Raw genomic sequence first — 16,234 nt, 5'->3', positions numbered from 1 at the left:
CAAAATATGGAAACAGACCCACATGACTAAAATGTCTCACTTGCCTGTGTTTGGCCGATATCCCTCTAATACAAAGTTCAAAGTATGTATACATTATACAACCTTGTGATCTGTCTCCTTACAGGCAGCCACAAAACAAAGAAACCCAACAGAACCCATTACAAAAAAAAAGACAGTCAAACATCCAGTGTGCAGAGAGGGAAAAAACACAGAACGTGCAAACAATAAAAGCAAGCAAGTAGCATTCAGAACTGAAGTTCATGAAAGAACTTCATCCACAACTCTCAGTTTAATGCAGCGCTAAGCAAACATCACAGAGAAGCGAGCTGAACCAGCCCGTTTCTCACTCAGGCCCTAACACCCTGACCTTTTCATCATATTCATATTATCTGTCCAAGAGATTTTTTTACATAAACATTGTGATTGCACTTACCTCTACCATTGCCTCTGGTAGTTCATTCCATACGCCCACTACCCTTTGCATGGAGAAAACTAGTCCCTCTAATCCCTTTTAAATCTTTCCTCTCTCATCTTAAAACAATGAGCTCTAGCCTTGGACTTCCCTATACTGGTTTAAAAAAAAGATACAAATCTTCTACCTCTCAATTTTATAAAGCACCCTTTATCTCCTTTGCTCTAGGGAAAGCAGTCCCAATTTATCTAATCTCTCTTTATAATTCAAGTTCTTCAGTCCAAACAACTTTGCTGTGAAGACTTTCTTCATTTTCTTCAATTTATTATCTCTTTCCTACAACATAAAGATCTCTGGGATTGAAGCTCCTGTTCACCCATCGTAAGGAAATGCATTAGCATGAGTTGTTAAGGTTCAAGAGGAGAGGAGCCAATCTACAACTATATCATGACGAGAAACAAATATGGAAGCTGTATATCACTTACAATGAAGGTTCAAATATACATACATGACAAAGGGAAATACATTTTATTTTCCCAATATTAAGCTTTATTTAAAGCATTTGTTTCCAACAATATCATGTACTCAAATTGGAACTGGTACTTTGGAACTTATCAAGACAGATTGTGGAATAGGATCTTAAATATACTATTTATCCACAGTTAAGGAGGCAAAGTTCCTCATGTAAATAAATTTAAGAAAGCAGAGCAGTCTGCTTTTACAGGGATTCTAGCTTCACATGTAATTATTTACTAAGAATCTGTATTTGTATAACCCTATGTATCAGCAATACTAACACTATATTCATCAGAACATCAATTTGCACAAAGACACTTACACTTTTGAAAGACGCAGCAAATTCTGCTACCCCTGGCACTGAAAGAGATAATGAGATACACGATTAGAATAAAATGAGATTAGCTTTATTTGTCTCACGTACAGCGAAACATCGAAACATACAATAAAATCCGTTGCTTACGTCAATGACCAACAAATCCAAGGATGTGCTTAGGGCAGCCTTCAAGTGTCACCATATTATAATATTGCACAACGTCTAAAAGAAGTGAATTTAAAATACGTATGGGGTATTCATATGTATGGATGCCATCTCTCTGGCCCTACATTCCTCCTTAGAACACCTGGAGAATAAAGACGCATATGTAAGGCTCCTTTTCATTGACTACAGCTCTGCCTTTAATACCATCATTCCAAATAAACTGATTCCTAAGCTCCGGAACCTGAGCCTTAGCACTCAGATCTGCAGCTGGATCTTCAACTTCCTCACAGACAGGACCCAGGCTGTAAAAATAGGGGACAAGCTCTCCTCTACAATCACTCTGAGCACCTGTGCCCCACAAGGTTGTGTACTCAGCCCCCTGCTGTACTCACTGTACACCCATGATTGTGTAGCCAAGTTTCCATCAAACCCAATATATAAGTTTGCTGATGACACAACAATTGTAGGTCGTATCTCGGGTAATGATGAGTTTGAATACAGAGAGGAAATTAAGGACCTGCTGGCATGGCGCGAAGACAATAACCTATCCCTCAACGTCAGCAAGACGAAGGAATTGATTGTTGACTTCAGAAGGAGTAGCAGACCGCACGACCCAATTTACATCGGTGGTCCGCAAGTGGAACAGGTCAAAAGCTTTAAGTTCCTCGGGGTCAATATCACAAATGACCTGACTTGGTCCAACCAAGCAGAGTCCACTGCCAAGGCCCACCAGCGCCTTTGCTTCCTGAGAAAACTAAAGAAATTTGGCCTGTCCCCTAAAACCCTCACTAATTTTTATACATGCACCATAGAAAGCATTCTTCTAGGGTGCATCACAACCTGGTATGGAAGTTGTCCTGTCCAAGACCGAAAGAAGCTGCAGAAGATCGTGAACATGCGCAGCACATCACACAAACCAATCTTCTATCCTTGGACTCACTTTACACCGCATGCTGTTAGAGCAGTGCTGCCAGGATAATCAAGGACACGACCCACCCAGCCAACACACTTTTCATCCCTCTTCCCTCCGGGAGAAGTCTCAGGAGCTTGAAAACTCGTACAGCCAGATTTGGGAACAGCTTCTTTCCAACTGTGATAAGACTGCTGAACGGATCCTGACCCGGCTCTGGGCCGTACCCTCCAAATATCCAGACCTGCCCTTCGGTTTTTTTGCACTACCTTACTTCCCATTTTTCTATTTTCTATTTATGATTTATAATTTAATTTTTTAATTTTTACTATTTTTAATATTTAATATTTGTAATCCAGGGAGTGGAAAGCACAGAATCAAATATCGCTGTGATGATTGTATGTTCTAGTATCAATTGTTTGGCGACAATAAAGTATAAAGTATTAAAAGCAGTGACATTAAATGGTCCCAAAAATCCCTCAATCCAGCACCAAAGTTCTGAGTGTGCCGGATTACCACCCCCCCCCCCCATATACTTCAAATAAAATAAAAGAATGTCAAATATGTCTGCATATTCTAATCTTAGAGCATGGCACTTATAAGTCATTGAGTAATTTGTACTATTAAGAATATCACTTGCGGTAGAATATATTTATTTGCAATTCCATGGTGATTATGAAGAATGCAACTGCCCTGTACAATTCAGTCCACTTTTATTGAATACAAGGTTTCCAAACTGCGCTGTGCATACAATTAGGGGCATTAAATTCATCCCTGAGGTACTCATTTCTTCCTCTCCAAGTGGTCACCGAGTATAGGGCTGTGGTGGCAGCCTCTTACTTCAAGCTCAGTGGTAGAATCCCTAGAGATTCAGCTGTTCCATACACTACTGCCCGATGTCTGCTTTAGTCTTCACAAAACATGGCTGACACATTGTTCTGAAGGCCTCTTTGGGCTTCTAAGGAAGTCTCTCTTAGGAGTTACAGAGCTACATAGCAAGGAAAACAGGCTCTTCAGCCCTAATCATCAACAGTAACCAAATTGGCAAATTAAGCTAGTCCCATTTAGCCCATATTACTTTAACTTTTCCTGCCCCATATACCTGTTCAAAGTGCTATAAAATGTCAATATTATACCATCTCTACTACTTCCTCTGGCAGCTCGTTTCAATGTGTACCAAACTCTGAAACAAAATTTTCATAAGATTCCTTTTAAATCTTTTCTCTCACTTCAAACCTATGCCCTTTAGCTTTGGATTCCACTACCCCGGGAAAAAGACTGGTTATTCGCGTTATCTGTGCCCATCATGATTTTAAAGAGTGTTTTTATTTGTCACATACAGTGAACTGTGTCCTAAGAGAATATTCTGTGGACAACTCACAAGTGTCACCATGATTCTGGAGCAACACAGTATTTTGGGTAGATGGAGCTCGTCAGTCTGAGAAGGCAGTCCATCTAAGAGAGGGAAAACTCTGATTTCAAACCTCCATTGCCTTGTGGCCATACCCACACAAGGGAGAGGCTTCGGGAGTAAATCCCGAGGACAAATCTGGAGCTGGAGTCCCTAAGGCAGTCCGATGTCGCCTTCAACCTTGTTCTGGCAACTCCTGCAACAACACTGGTGCCAAGCTGTATCGGCCCTTGCCCCTCCCTTGGACGACATTAGTGTCGTGGAGAGGGGAGACTTGCTGCATGGGTGACTGCCAGTCTTCCATAAAACCTTGCCCAGGCCGGCGCCCTGGAGACCTTCCAGGCACAGATCCATGGTCTCACGAGACCAATGGATGCCATCATAATATGTCCACAACATACTAACACTACCCTATACATGTTTGTAATACAGAAGGAAACCCATGCAGTCACAGGGAGAACATACAAACTCTTTACAGACAGCAGCAGGAATTGACCCCGAATGCTGGCATTATTACAGCGTAATGCTAACTGCTACACTACCATGCTGCCCTTATATAAACCTTTCCAAAGGCCATCAGATTCCTATACTCCAGGGAAAAAATTCCTTGTTAATCCAGTCTCTCCTTGTATCTCAAACACACCATTACCAGGAACATCCTTGTCAAGACTGACTGTTGGCTTCATAGTTCCAGCTACTGCAACTCCTTAAAGTCCAAAGTAAATTTTATTATCAAAGTACATGTCATCGTGTACAACCCAGTGTGGGCACATGGCCAAGTGGTTAAGGCATTGGACTAGCTACCTGAAGGTCGTGAGTTCAAGCCCCAGCCAAGGAAACGTGTTGTGTCCTTGAGCAAGGCACTTAATCACACATTGCTCTGCGACAACACTGGTGCCAAGCTGTATGGGTCCTAATGCCCTTCCCTTGGACAACATCAGTGGCGTGGAGAGGGGAGACTTGCAGCATGGGCAACTACTGGTCTTCCATACAACCTTGCCCAGGCCTGCGCCTTGGAGAGTGAAGACTTTCCAGGTGCAGATCCATGGTCTCGCAAGACTAACGGATGCCTTTACTTCTACTTTTATACAACCCTGAGACTCTTTTGTCTACTCAACAATCTATAAAATAATAACTATAACAGAATCAATGAAAGACCGCCCAACAGGGCATCCAGCCAGAATACAGAAGACAACAAATGCTGCAAATACAAAAAGAAGAAACAATAACAATAAATAAATAAACAATAAATATCAAGAACATGAGATGAAGAGTCCTTGAAAGTGAGTCTATTGGTTGTGGGAACATTTCAATAATGGGGCAAGTGGAGTTATCCCCTTTGGTTCAAGAGCCTGATGGTTGAGGGGTAATATCTGTTTCTGAACCTTGTGGTGCAAGTCCTGAGGCTTCTGTACCTTCTACCTGATGGCAGCAATGAGAAGAGAGCATGTCCTGGTTGCTGGGGGTCACTGATGATGGATGCTGTTTTGCTGAGGAAGTATTTCTGTAGATGGGCTCAGCGGCTGGGAGGGCTCCGTGCATGATGCACTGGGCTGTTTCCACTACTTTTTGTGGGATTTTCCTTTCAAAGGCATTGGTGCTTCCATACCAGTCTGTGATGCAGCCAGTCAATATACTATTCATTACACATCCATAGAACTTCTTTCAAAGTTTTAGCTGGCATGCCAAATCTCCACAAACTCCTAAGGAAGTCGAAGTGATGCTGTGCTTTCTTCATAATTGCTCTTATGTGCTGCCAGAACAGGTCCGTCAAAATAATAACACTTTGGAAATGAAAGTTGCTGACCCTCCAATGAGGACTGGCTTATGGACTTCTGTTTCCTTCTCCTGAAGTCTATAATCAGCTCTTTGGTCTTGCAGAAATTGAGTGAGAGGTTGTTGTGGTGACACTGCTCACTCAATGATGGTAACTGAATTATGGTATATGCTGATTGGTTATACAGCACTCAAATCTGGTAGACAGCAAATCTTCAGGATCTTCTGTGATATACCATTGACTTGCTGTGAGTCTTCCTTAGTCTTCAATCTTCCCTAGACATTAAATTATGTGGCATGAATTCCCATAATTATTCCATGTGGGGGACATTCATAGTCCACTGCAGGTACTATCACCTTCTACATTTAGATGTCAATACCAGACAACCATTTTAACACAACTATTGGATCTGTCTGATACCTATTTGAATCATTGCAATAGTGTCTTACTTTGTTCTGGCCATAAATCTGGTGAAGCTCGGTCTAGTTTCTCAAAACTCAGCAACGACTGCTCCAAGTCTGCACCTGATAACATAGAAGCAGAAATAACGAGTTAGACCTTGATGGGCCAATGCCATTAAATTTCTGAACAGTAGTGGAATAACATATTTTGCATAATTAATTTGGCCTGGAGAAATTAAATGAAGAGTTAATGTATTCAAAAATGTTACATCTAGCATATGGGACCACTAACAAGAAAAAAGTCTGCAGATGCTGGAAATCCAAGCAACACACACAAAATATTGGAGGAACTCAAGCAGGCCAGGCGGCATCTATGGAAAAGAGTACAGTCGATATTTCAGGCCGAAACCCTTCAGCAGGACTCCGTAGCGCACAGAACGCATGGGAGAAGCAGTCAATGGAACGCAAGTACATGGGGTCCTTGGAGGGTCCAAATCGAGCAGCTTGTAAACAAATCTGGAAACTGTGTGCTATAAACTGGCGGCAAAGACATGTTCCCAGAAAGGATACATGGCTGTAGTAGTGGGTCTGGGTAAACACATGGTCAAAGAGTTGGAGGGCAGCAAGGATCACAGCAGGAGAGCAGTGAGAGAGGGTTTCACTGAACTCCGAAAGGGAAGATTTAAACTTCTTCAGGGTAGGCATCCTTGGAAGAGACTTCGCAGAGTAGTAATCAAACCATAAACGAGAAAATCTGCAGATATTGGAAATCCAAGCAACACATACAAAATGCTGGAGGAACTCAGCAGGCCAGGCAGCATCAGTTCTGCCAAAGGGTTTTGGCCTGAAACGTCGACTGTACTTTTTTTCCATAGATGTTGCCTGGCCTGCTGAGATCCTCCAGCATTTTGTGTGAGTTATATGGGACCAATGATCCCTTCAAATTTGATATAAGAGGATCACTATTAAATTTATGGAGCAAATTTGTGTGAGCACCACCAAAGGCAGTGAGTTCTTTCTCCTTGTGTGGGTTTTTTCTTATTTTTTAAACCATACAAGAGAGATATGGTCTAGCAAGTGTGGCCAACGTCGGAATAGGAACTAGAGTCAAAGTAGGAACTTAAAGACTTTGACTTGAGAAATCGAGGCCAAAGAAACAGATAATGGTAGGTTTTTCCTTTCATTATTGCTGATTTGATCTCAGTACAGTGCAGGCAGGATGGCAGATATGGCAGTGGAATGTTCCTCTTGTAGGATGTGGGAATTCAAGGAACTTGATAGTCTCCCTGATGACTACACCTGCGGGAAGTACAGCCAACTCTAGCTCCTGAAAGACTGCATTAGGAAGTTGGAGATGGAGTTGGATGAGCTACGGATCATCCAGAAAGCAGAGGAATTGATAGATAAGACTTTTGAGAATTCAGGGAGTAGATGGGTGAACACTGAGGAAGTTAAAGGGAGAAAGAAGTCAGTGCAGGATCCCTGTGTGGCCATTCCCCTCAACAACAGGTATACCCTTTTGGATACTGATGATGGGGATGAGCTATCTGGGCAAGGCAGCAGCAGCCAAACCAATAGCACTGTGGTCGGCTCTGAGCCTCAGAAGGGTAGGGCAAAGTCAGACAGAGCAACAGTCATAGGGGACTCAATAGTTAGGGGGACAGATAAGAGATTCTGCGGCAGCAAAAGAGACACCAAGATAGTGTGTTGCCTTTTGGGTGCTAGAGTCAGGATGTCTCTGAGCAGCTGCAGAATATTCTTGAAGGGAAGATTGAGTAGCCAGAAGTCATGGTACATATTGGTACCAATGACATAGACAGGAGAGGGGTAGAGGTCCTGTGTAGTAAGTTTAGGGAGTTAGGAAGGAGGCTGAAGAGCAGGACCTTCAAAGTGGTCATCTCTGGATTACTCCTGGTGCAACTAGCTAGGTAAGGTCAGAACAGGAAGATAGCACAGACAAATGAGTGGTTGAGGAAATGGTGCAGGGGGCAGGGTTTCATGTTCTTGGATTATTGGAATCTTTTCTGGGGAAGAGGTGACCTGTACAAGTAGGATGTGTTGCACCTGAACACAGGGGGGGGGGGGGGGGGGGGAGAATGACTATCCTAGGGGGGAGTTTGCTAATGCTATTGGGGAGGATTTAAACTAGATTTGTAGGGGAGTGGGAACCAAAATGAAGAGGCAGTTGGTGCAGAGGTAGAGACAGCTTGTAGGGAGGTTATGAGGAAGGACAGGCAGTTGTTAGAGCAAAGATGCACTCAGCCAGATGGCTTATTGATGTGTCTACTCTAATGCAAGGAGCATCATAAACAAGGCAGATGAACCTACAGCGTGGATCAATACGTGGAACTATGGTGTCATGGCCATTACAGAGACTTGGGTGTCTCAGGGGCAGGAATGGCTGCTGAGTATGCCGGGCTTTAGATGTTCCAAAAAGGACAGGGAGGGAAGCAAGAGAGGTGGGGGTGTGACATTACTAATCAGGGATAGCATTAAGGCTGCAGGAAAGGAGGAAGTCATGGAGGGATTGTCCACTGAGTCAGTGTGGGTGGAAGTTAGAAACAGGAAGGGGGCAATAACTCTACTGTGGTTTTTTTTATAGACCTCCCCAATAGTCACAGAGACATCGAGGAGCAGATAGGGAGGCAGATTCTGGAATGGTACAATAATAATAGGGTTGTTGTGATGAGTGATTTTAACTTTACTAATATTGACTGGTATCTCCTTAGAGCAAGGAGTTTGGATGGGGTGGAGTTTGTTAGGTGTGTTCAGGAAGGTTTCCTGATGCAATATGTAGATAAGTCAACTAGAGGAGAGGCTGTATTTGATCTGGTATTGGGAAATGAACCTGGTCAGGTGTCAGATCTCTCTGTGATCACAACTCAATCTCTTTTATCATAGCACTGGAGAGGGATAGGAACAGACAAGTTAGGAAAGCATTTAATTGGAGTAAGAGGAAATATGAAGCCATCAGGCAGGAACTTGGAAGCATAAACTGGGAACAGATGTTCTCAGGGAAATGCACAGCAGAAATGTGGCAAATGTTCAGGGAACATTTGCATGGTGTTCTGCATAGGTATGTTCCATCGAGGCAAGGAAAGGATGGTTGGGTAAAGGACAATGGTGTACAAAGGATGTAGAAAATCTAGTTAAGAAAAGAACAGCTTATGAAAGGTTCAAGAAACTGGGTACTGTTACAGCTCTAGAAAATTACAAGGTTGCCAGGAAGGAGCTTTAAAATGAAATCAGGAGAGATAGACGGGGCCATGAGCAGGCCTTGGCAAGCAGGATTAAGGAAAACACCAAGGCATTCTACAAGTATGTGAAGAGCAACAGAATGAGCCGCGTGAGAATAGGACCAATCAGGTGCGATAGTGGAAACATATGCATGGGGTTGGAAGAGGTAACGAAGGTATACTTTGCTTCAGTATTCACCAGGGGAAAGGACCTTGGCAATTGTGGGGATGACTTACAGCGGACTGAAATGATGTAGCATATAGACATTAAGAAAGCAGATGTGTTGGAGCTTTTGAAAAGCATCGTTAGATAAGTCGCTGGTTCTGAACAAGATATACCCCAGGCTACCATGGGGAGCATGGAAGGAGACGATCTTTGCATCATCAACAGGGACGGGAGCAGTACCAGATTGGAGAGATGCAAATATTGTTCCCTTGTTCAAGAAAGGGAGTAGAGATAACACGGGAAATTATAGACCAGTGAGTATTACTTCAGTAGTGGGCAAGTTGTTGGAGAAGATCCTGAGAGGCAGGATATATAAGCACTTGGAAAGACAACCTGATTAGGGATAGTCAGCATGGTTTTGTCAAGGGCAGGTTGTGCCTTACGAGCCTGATTGAATACTTTGAGGATGTAACAAAACACATTGATGAAGGTAAAGCAGTGGATGTAGTGTATATGAATTTCAGTGAGGCATTTGATAAGGCTCATTCAGAAAGTAAGGGGGCATGGAACTCAAGGAGACATTCTTTGTGGATCCAGAATTGGCTTGCCCACAGAAGGCAAAGGGTAGATAGTTCGTCTTCTGCATGGAGGTCGGTGACCAGTGGTGTTCCACAGGGATCTGTTCTGGGACCCCTCCTCTTTGTGACTTTTATAAACGACTTGGATGGGGAAGTAGAAGGGTGAGTTAGTAAGTTTGCTGATGACACAGAAGTTGGGATTGTTGTGGATAGTCTGGAGAGTTGTCAGAGGTTACAGCAGGACATCGATAGGAAGCAGAACTGGGCTGAGAAGAGGTCAGCACAACATTGTGCACCGAAGGGTCTGTAACATGCTGTAGATTTCTATAATAAACCTCAACTTGAGTTCTACAGCAAATTGTAAATACTTTTGCTCTTCTATGGCTATGCTTGCCAAACAAAAGCAGAAATTACCCCTACATCAACATCCATTAACTTCAATAAATCACGTAAGTATTACCATGAAAGAGTTAAATAGGTTACTAGCAAATTAACTGTGGTGATAAGCAATTTTTTAAAAAATATATACATATGATTTTGACAGGCAGGTTTCAGAAATTTAGCCCCACCCATGTAGTAAAATATTGGCTACAACTACATAACTGACAAGCATTTTAAGTAGTTATATGGACTGTTTCAAAGATAACTTCAAAATTTTGATCAAACTAGTTTATATATAGCCAATTGGTAAGCAGCATTGTACAAGAAATGTTCAAGTTTGTTAGAACAGATGAAAAGAAACTTCTGGAAATATTCAGCAGATCAAAGGCACTTATTCAGCACTTGAGGAGAAAGGACAGAACTAATATTGATCTTTCATCTCTCTGCCCCAATGTTAATCGAATTTTTGCAGAATTTTGTATTTCTAATTTAACAATTCTAGCAATTCTAGTTGTGTTCCCCCCCCCCCCCCACTGGGAACAAATGCCAATTGTCCAAGTCCTTTTTACAATTTTATGGTTATATCACAACTTCCCTGTATGGTTCATTGGATGAACCCATTTATCTATTTACCGTCCCAGTTTTTAAATTTTCAGTGGCTTATGATGGGGAGAATTTCAGACTTTTACTATCTTTTGTGAACTTAATGTAAACCAGATTTCACTCCATTTGTTAAACAGATCAGTATATGCAGATGATATTCAGTATTCACTTCAAAGGATGAGCATTGTGTCTTTATTTTGTACTATTAAATAATTCCAGGCCACAGCCAACACCTCCTTGGAGAAGAGGCTGTAATTATAGCATACAAGTCAACAATTGTTTTTTCAAAAAAGACTAACCTACTGCAGGGAACAATAGCATTGTAGTTAAGTTCCTTACCTGGTACTCAGAAATCTGAACTACTGAAAGGGAGATACAAGTGCAGAATCCAGTGCAACATGTTTGCCATTTATATGAATGATTTGGATGCAAATGTAATGCTTACACAAAAATAGGAAGTATCACAGACAGTGAAGGTGGTTATGAAAGATTATAGAGGGATCATAGAAACATAGAAAATAGGTGCAGGAGTAGGCCATTCAGCCCTTTGAGCCTGCACCACCATTTATTATGATCATGGCTGATCATCCAACTCAGAACCCTGCACCAGCCTTCCCTCCATACCCTCTGATCCCCGTAGCCACAAGGGCCGTATCTAACTCCCTCTTAAATATAGCCAATGAACTGGCCTCAACTGTTTCCTGTGGCAGAGAATTCCACAGATTCACCACTCTCTGTGTGAAGAAGTTTTTCCTAATCTCAGTCCTAAAAGGCTTCCCCACTATCCTCAAACTGTGACCCCTCGTTCTGGACCTCCCCAACATCGGGAACAATCTTCCTGCATCTAGCCTGTCCAATCCCTTTAGGCTTTTATACGTTTCAATCAGATCCCCCCTCAATCTTCTAAATTCCAACGAGTACAAGCCTAGTTCATCCAGTCTTTCTTCATATGAAAGTCCTGCCATCCCAGGAATCAATCTGGTGAACCTTCCCTGTACTCCCTCTATGGCAAGGATGTCTTTCCTCAGATTAGGGGACCAAAACTGCACACAATACTCCAGGTGTGGTCTCACCAAGGCCTTGTACAACTGCAGTAGTACCTCCCTGCTCCTGTACTCAAATCCTCTCGCTATAAATGCCAGCATACCATTCGCCTTTTTCACCGCCTGCTGTACCTGCATGCCCACTTTCAATGACTGGTGTATAATGACACCCAGGTCTCATTGCACCTCCCCTTTTCCTAATCGGCCACCATTCTGATAATTTGTTTTCCTATTTTTGCCACCAAAGTGGATAACTTCACATTTATCCACATTAAATTGCATCTGCCATGAATTTGCCCACTCACCCAACCTATCCAAGTCACCCTGTATCCTCTTAGCATCATCCTCACAGCTTACACTGCCGCCCAGCTTTGTGTCATCCGCAAACTTGGAGATGCTGCATTTAATTCCCTCATCCAAGTCATTAATATATATTGTAAACAACTGGGGTCCCAGCACTGAGCCTTGCGGTACCCCACTAGTCACTGCCTGCCATTCTGAAAAGGTCCCGTTTATTCCCACTCTTTGCTTCCTGTCTGCTAACCAATTCTCTATCCACATCAATACCTTACCCCCAATACCGTGTGCTTTAAGTTTGCACACTAATCTCCTGTGTGGGACCTTGTCAAAAGCCTTTTGAAAATCCAAATATACCACATCCACTGGTTCTCCCCTATCCACTCTACTAGTTACATCCTTAAAAAATTCTATGAGATTCGTCAGACATGATTTTCCCTTCACAAATCCATGCTGACTTTGTCCGATCATTTCACCGTTTTCCAAATGTGCTGTTATCACATCTTTGATAACTGACTCCAGCAGTTTCCCCACCACCGACGTTAGGCTAACCGGTCTATAATTCCCCGGTTTCTCTCTCCCTCCTTTTTTAAAAAGTGGGGTTACATTAGCCACCCTCCAATCCTCAGGAACTAGTCCAGAATCTAATGAGTTTTGAAAAATTATCACTAATGCATCCACTATTTCTTGGGCTACTTCCTTAAGCACTCTGGGATGCAGACCATCTGGCCCTAGGGATTTATGTGCCTTTAATCCCTTCAATTTACCTAACACCACTTCCCTACTAACATGTATTTCGCTCAGTTCCTCCATCTCACTGGACCCTCTGTTCCCTACTATTTCTGGAAGATTATTTATGTCCTCCATAGTGAAGGCAGAACCAAAGTAATTATTCAATTGGTCTGCCATGTCCTTGCTCCCCATAATCAATTCACCTGTTTCTGTCTGTAGGGGACCTACATTTGATCTTGATTAGTTAGGAGAGTGGACCATGGAATGGCAAATGGCATTCAATTCAGATAGATTTAAGATATTGCACTTCAGGAAGTCAAACTAGGGTAAGACGTTCACAGTGAACAGAACCTTGGGAAGTGTTGTGGAACAGAGGGACCTAATATTACGGTATATAGTTCCTTCAAAGTGCTGTCACACATAGTCAAGGTAGTGAAGAAGGCATTTGGCATGCTGTCCTTCGTCATTCAGGGTATAGAGAATGGAAGTTTGGACTTTACGTTGTGGAGGAGTGGGGTCATTGCTTTGCTGCTGCTTATGCATGGGAGGGAGGAGTTGGGGGGCTTTGGGGTTCTAATACTTAAATGTCATTCATTTTTTGGGGCACTCTGTTTTCGTGGATGTTTGCAAAGAAAAATAATTTCAGGACGTATATTGTATACAGTTCTCTGACATTAAATGTACCTATTGAAACCCACTGAGTTACATAATATGTTGGTGAGGCCAAATCCATTAAAGCAAATACATCTTCAAGCTAATAAGACTAAAGATTTACGAGAATGTAAATAGAACTCACGGGCGTCCATTATAGAGGTTGTCAGATAGGACTTTAGTCTGTGGAGCGTAGGAGGCTGACGAGTGACCTTTTAGAAGTGCAAGACATCTAGATAGTGCAAATGTACACACACCTTAATTCCCCAGGAAAAAAAGAATCAAAAACTAGAGAACACAGGTGTAAGGCAGAAGGGAGAGATTTAAAAGGGACCAAAGGGGCAAATTCTCGACACAGTGTGATTTGAAGAGTTGCCAGGGAAATTATTGAGGCACATACAACAAAAACATTTTTAAAGAGTTTTTGATCAGTAGATGAATTGGAAAGGTTAAGAGCAGGGGTTTCCAACTTTTTTTATGCCATGGAGCCTTCCAATTAACCAAGGGGTCCGTGGACCCAAGGGTGGGAACCCCTGGTTTAGAGGGATATGGGCCAAAGGAACCAGCTCAGCTGGGCATCTTGGTTGGCATGGACAAGTTGGTTGTATTATTTTGTAACACAGCTGCTGGGAAATTAAAATTCAAAAGCCAAACTAAAATATGGTTGATTCTTCAATGATGTCTTCACAATTCAGGAGCAAGAGGGTTTGGGCAGAATAGGCAATAAGTTGTGTCCTGACCAATGACGTGTCCAGTAAAAGATCAAATGGGCAAAAAATTTTGGAGACCAAATATGGTATTCAGGTGATGTATATTAAATGCTAAAGTCTGTTATCAATAACAATAAGCAATGAACTTGTAGCAAAATCAAAAGAATACAAGATTGTGAAGCTAATAATCAAACATTACAGTACCAGACAGCACAATCTATTTTTGTTATCAAATGAACAAGGCAATCAAAACCTGAAGGTTAAGCAGAAAATAGCCACGTGAGAAATCAAAGTAATGCCATCAGGTTGGAGACTATCCAGACGGAATACGAGGCGTGGCTCCTCCACCAGAGAGTAGCCTTGTCGTAGCCCAAGATGAAGCCATGGACCAATCTGTCAAAATGGGAATGGGAATCAGAATTCCTTGTTGATTCCCAGTGTGTGTTGCTTTGGATTTCCAGCATGTACAAAATTCCTTGTGTTTATGGAAGGCCCAGATAGAGTGAACAAGGAGTGGCTTTCCATTAGCAGGACAGTCCAGGATCTGAAAGCATAGCCTCAGAATAAAGGGACATCCCTTTAAAACTGAGAAGAGGAGGAATTTCTTCAGATAGAGGGTGATGAATCTGTGGAATTCGCTGTCACAGAGGATTGTGGAGGGTTATGCCCAAAGTCACTGGGTGTACTTGGACAGAGATTGACAGCTTCATAGTTGATTGGGGGCTCAAGGGTTACAGGCAGAAGGCTGGATAATTGGTTTGAAAAAGAAATTGATTGAATGGCAGAGCAGACTCAATGAGTCGAATGGTTTAACTCTGGACCTGCGTCAATCAGACAAGGCACCCGTCTATTCGCAATTAAGTGTGGTTAGGCCACACTTGGAGTACTGTGTCCAGTTCTGGTCACCTCACTATAGGAAAGATGTGGAAGCAATGGAAAGGGTACAGAGGAGATTTACCAAGATGCTGCCTGGCTTAGAAAGTATGCATTATGATCAGAGATTAAGGGAGCTAGGGCTTTACTCTTCGGAGAGAAGGAGGATGAGAGGAGACATGATAGTGGTGTACAAGATAATAAGAGGAATAGATAGAGTGGATAGCCAGCGCCTCTTCCCCAGAGCACCACTGCTCAATACAAGAAGACATAGATTTAAGGTAAGGGGTGGGAAGTTCAAGGGGATATTACAGGAAGGTTTTTCACTCAGAGAGTGGGTGGTGCGTGGAATGCACTGCCTAAGTCAGTGGTGGAGGCAAATACACTAGTGAAGTTTAAGAGACTACTAGACAGGTATATGGAGGAATTTAAGGTGGGGGCTTATATGGGAGGCAGGGTTTGAGGGTCGGCACAACATTGTGGGCCGAAGGACCTGAACTGTGCTGTACTATTCTATGTTTCTATAACAACCTTAACTTGTAATTACAACTCTGCCCGGTAATAACGCCCTCTGGGCGAAGGGAATTTATTACCCACACTAACGGCTGTAAGTTTTGATCCACTTTTCAATCACCATTCCCACTGGCAAAGCAGTACCTATGTTTTGACAGCTTCTAGTCAATGCTGACGTTGGGGGGGGGGTTGTTGTGGAGACCAACGAAAAGAAAAAAATTAACTTTTTTTACGAGACAGAAGGAATCTGTGTCTCTTTCGTCTCACTTCCCCTCAGAAACGTACGAATAGCGGCCTCCAGGGCACGGTACGGACCAACACACTGACGGCTCTCACACGCACTTTCTCTCAGTCTCAAAAGCAAATTAGAATTTACCCGCACTCGGCGACGCCATCTTCTCAGCACCGTCACATGACCTACACGTCAGCGAATGTGGAAAAAGCTCGCCATTATATTAATACTTCCAGATGATAAAATAAGTTCTGATCTCAAACCAGAAATACGCAACTGTAGACTTTGCTAAATAACGCTTAAATGAACTC

General features: G+C 42.6%; 1 protein-coding gene across 4 annotated transcripts in view; it reads right to left on the bottom strand.

Moving 5' to 3' along the window:
• Positions 1-16,207, bottom strand: part of lin52 (lin-52 DREAM MuvB core complex component) — a 94,467-nt gene extending 78,260 nt beyond the window's left edge. Inside the window, exons 1-3 of one of the 4 annotated variants that reach the window (XM_072273686.1) lie at positions 16,068-16,207; positions 5,957-6,031; positions 1,251-1,288 (exon numbers count right to left, since the gene is read on the bottom strand). In XM_072273686.1, coding sequence (XP_072129787.1) covers positions 1,251-1,288; positions 5,957-6,031; positions 16,068-16,086 — 132 coding nt within the window. In that variant the 5' untranslated portion in view covers positions 16,087-16,207. Of the gene's footprint in view, positions 1-1,250; positions 1,289-5,956; positions 6,032-13,740; positions 13,824-16,067 lie in introns of those variants that run through there. The other 3 variants (XM_072273716.1, XM_072273696.1, XM_072273706.1) reach the window with 3 other exon arrangements.
• Between the last annotated feature and the right edge of the window lie 27 nt (positions 16,208-16,234).

This window comes from Mobula birostris, chromosome 1, assembly GCF_030028105.1.
Source record: "Mobula birostris isolate sMobBir1 chromosome 1, sMobBir1.hap1, whole genome shotgun sequence".
In the NCBI taxonomy this organism is placed as follows: Eukaryota; Metazoa; Chordata; class Chondrichthyes; order Myliobatiformes; family Myliobatidae; genus Mobula; species Mobula birostris.
This window is presented reverse-complemented; position numbering and strand designations above follow the sequence as displayed.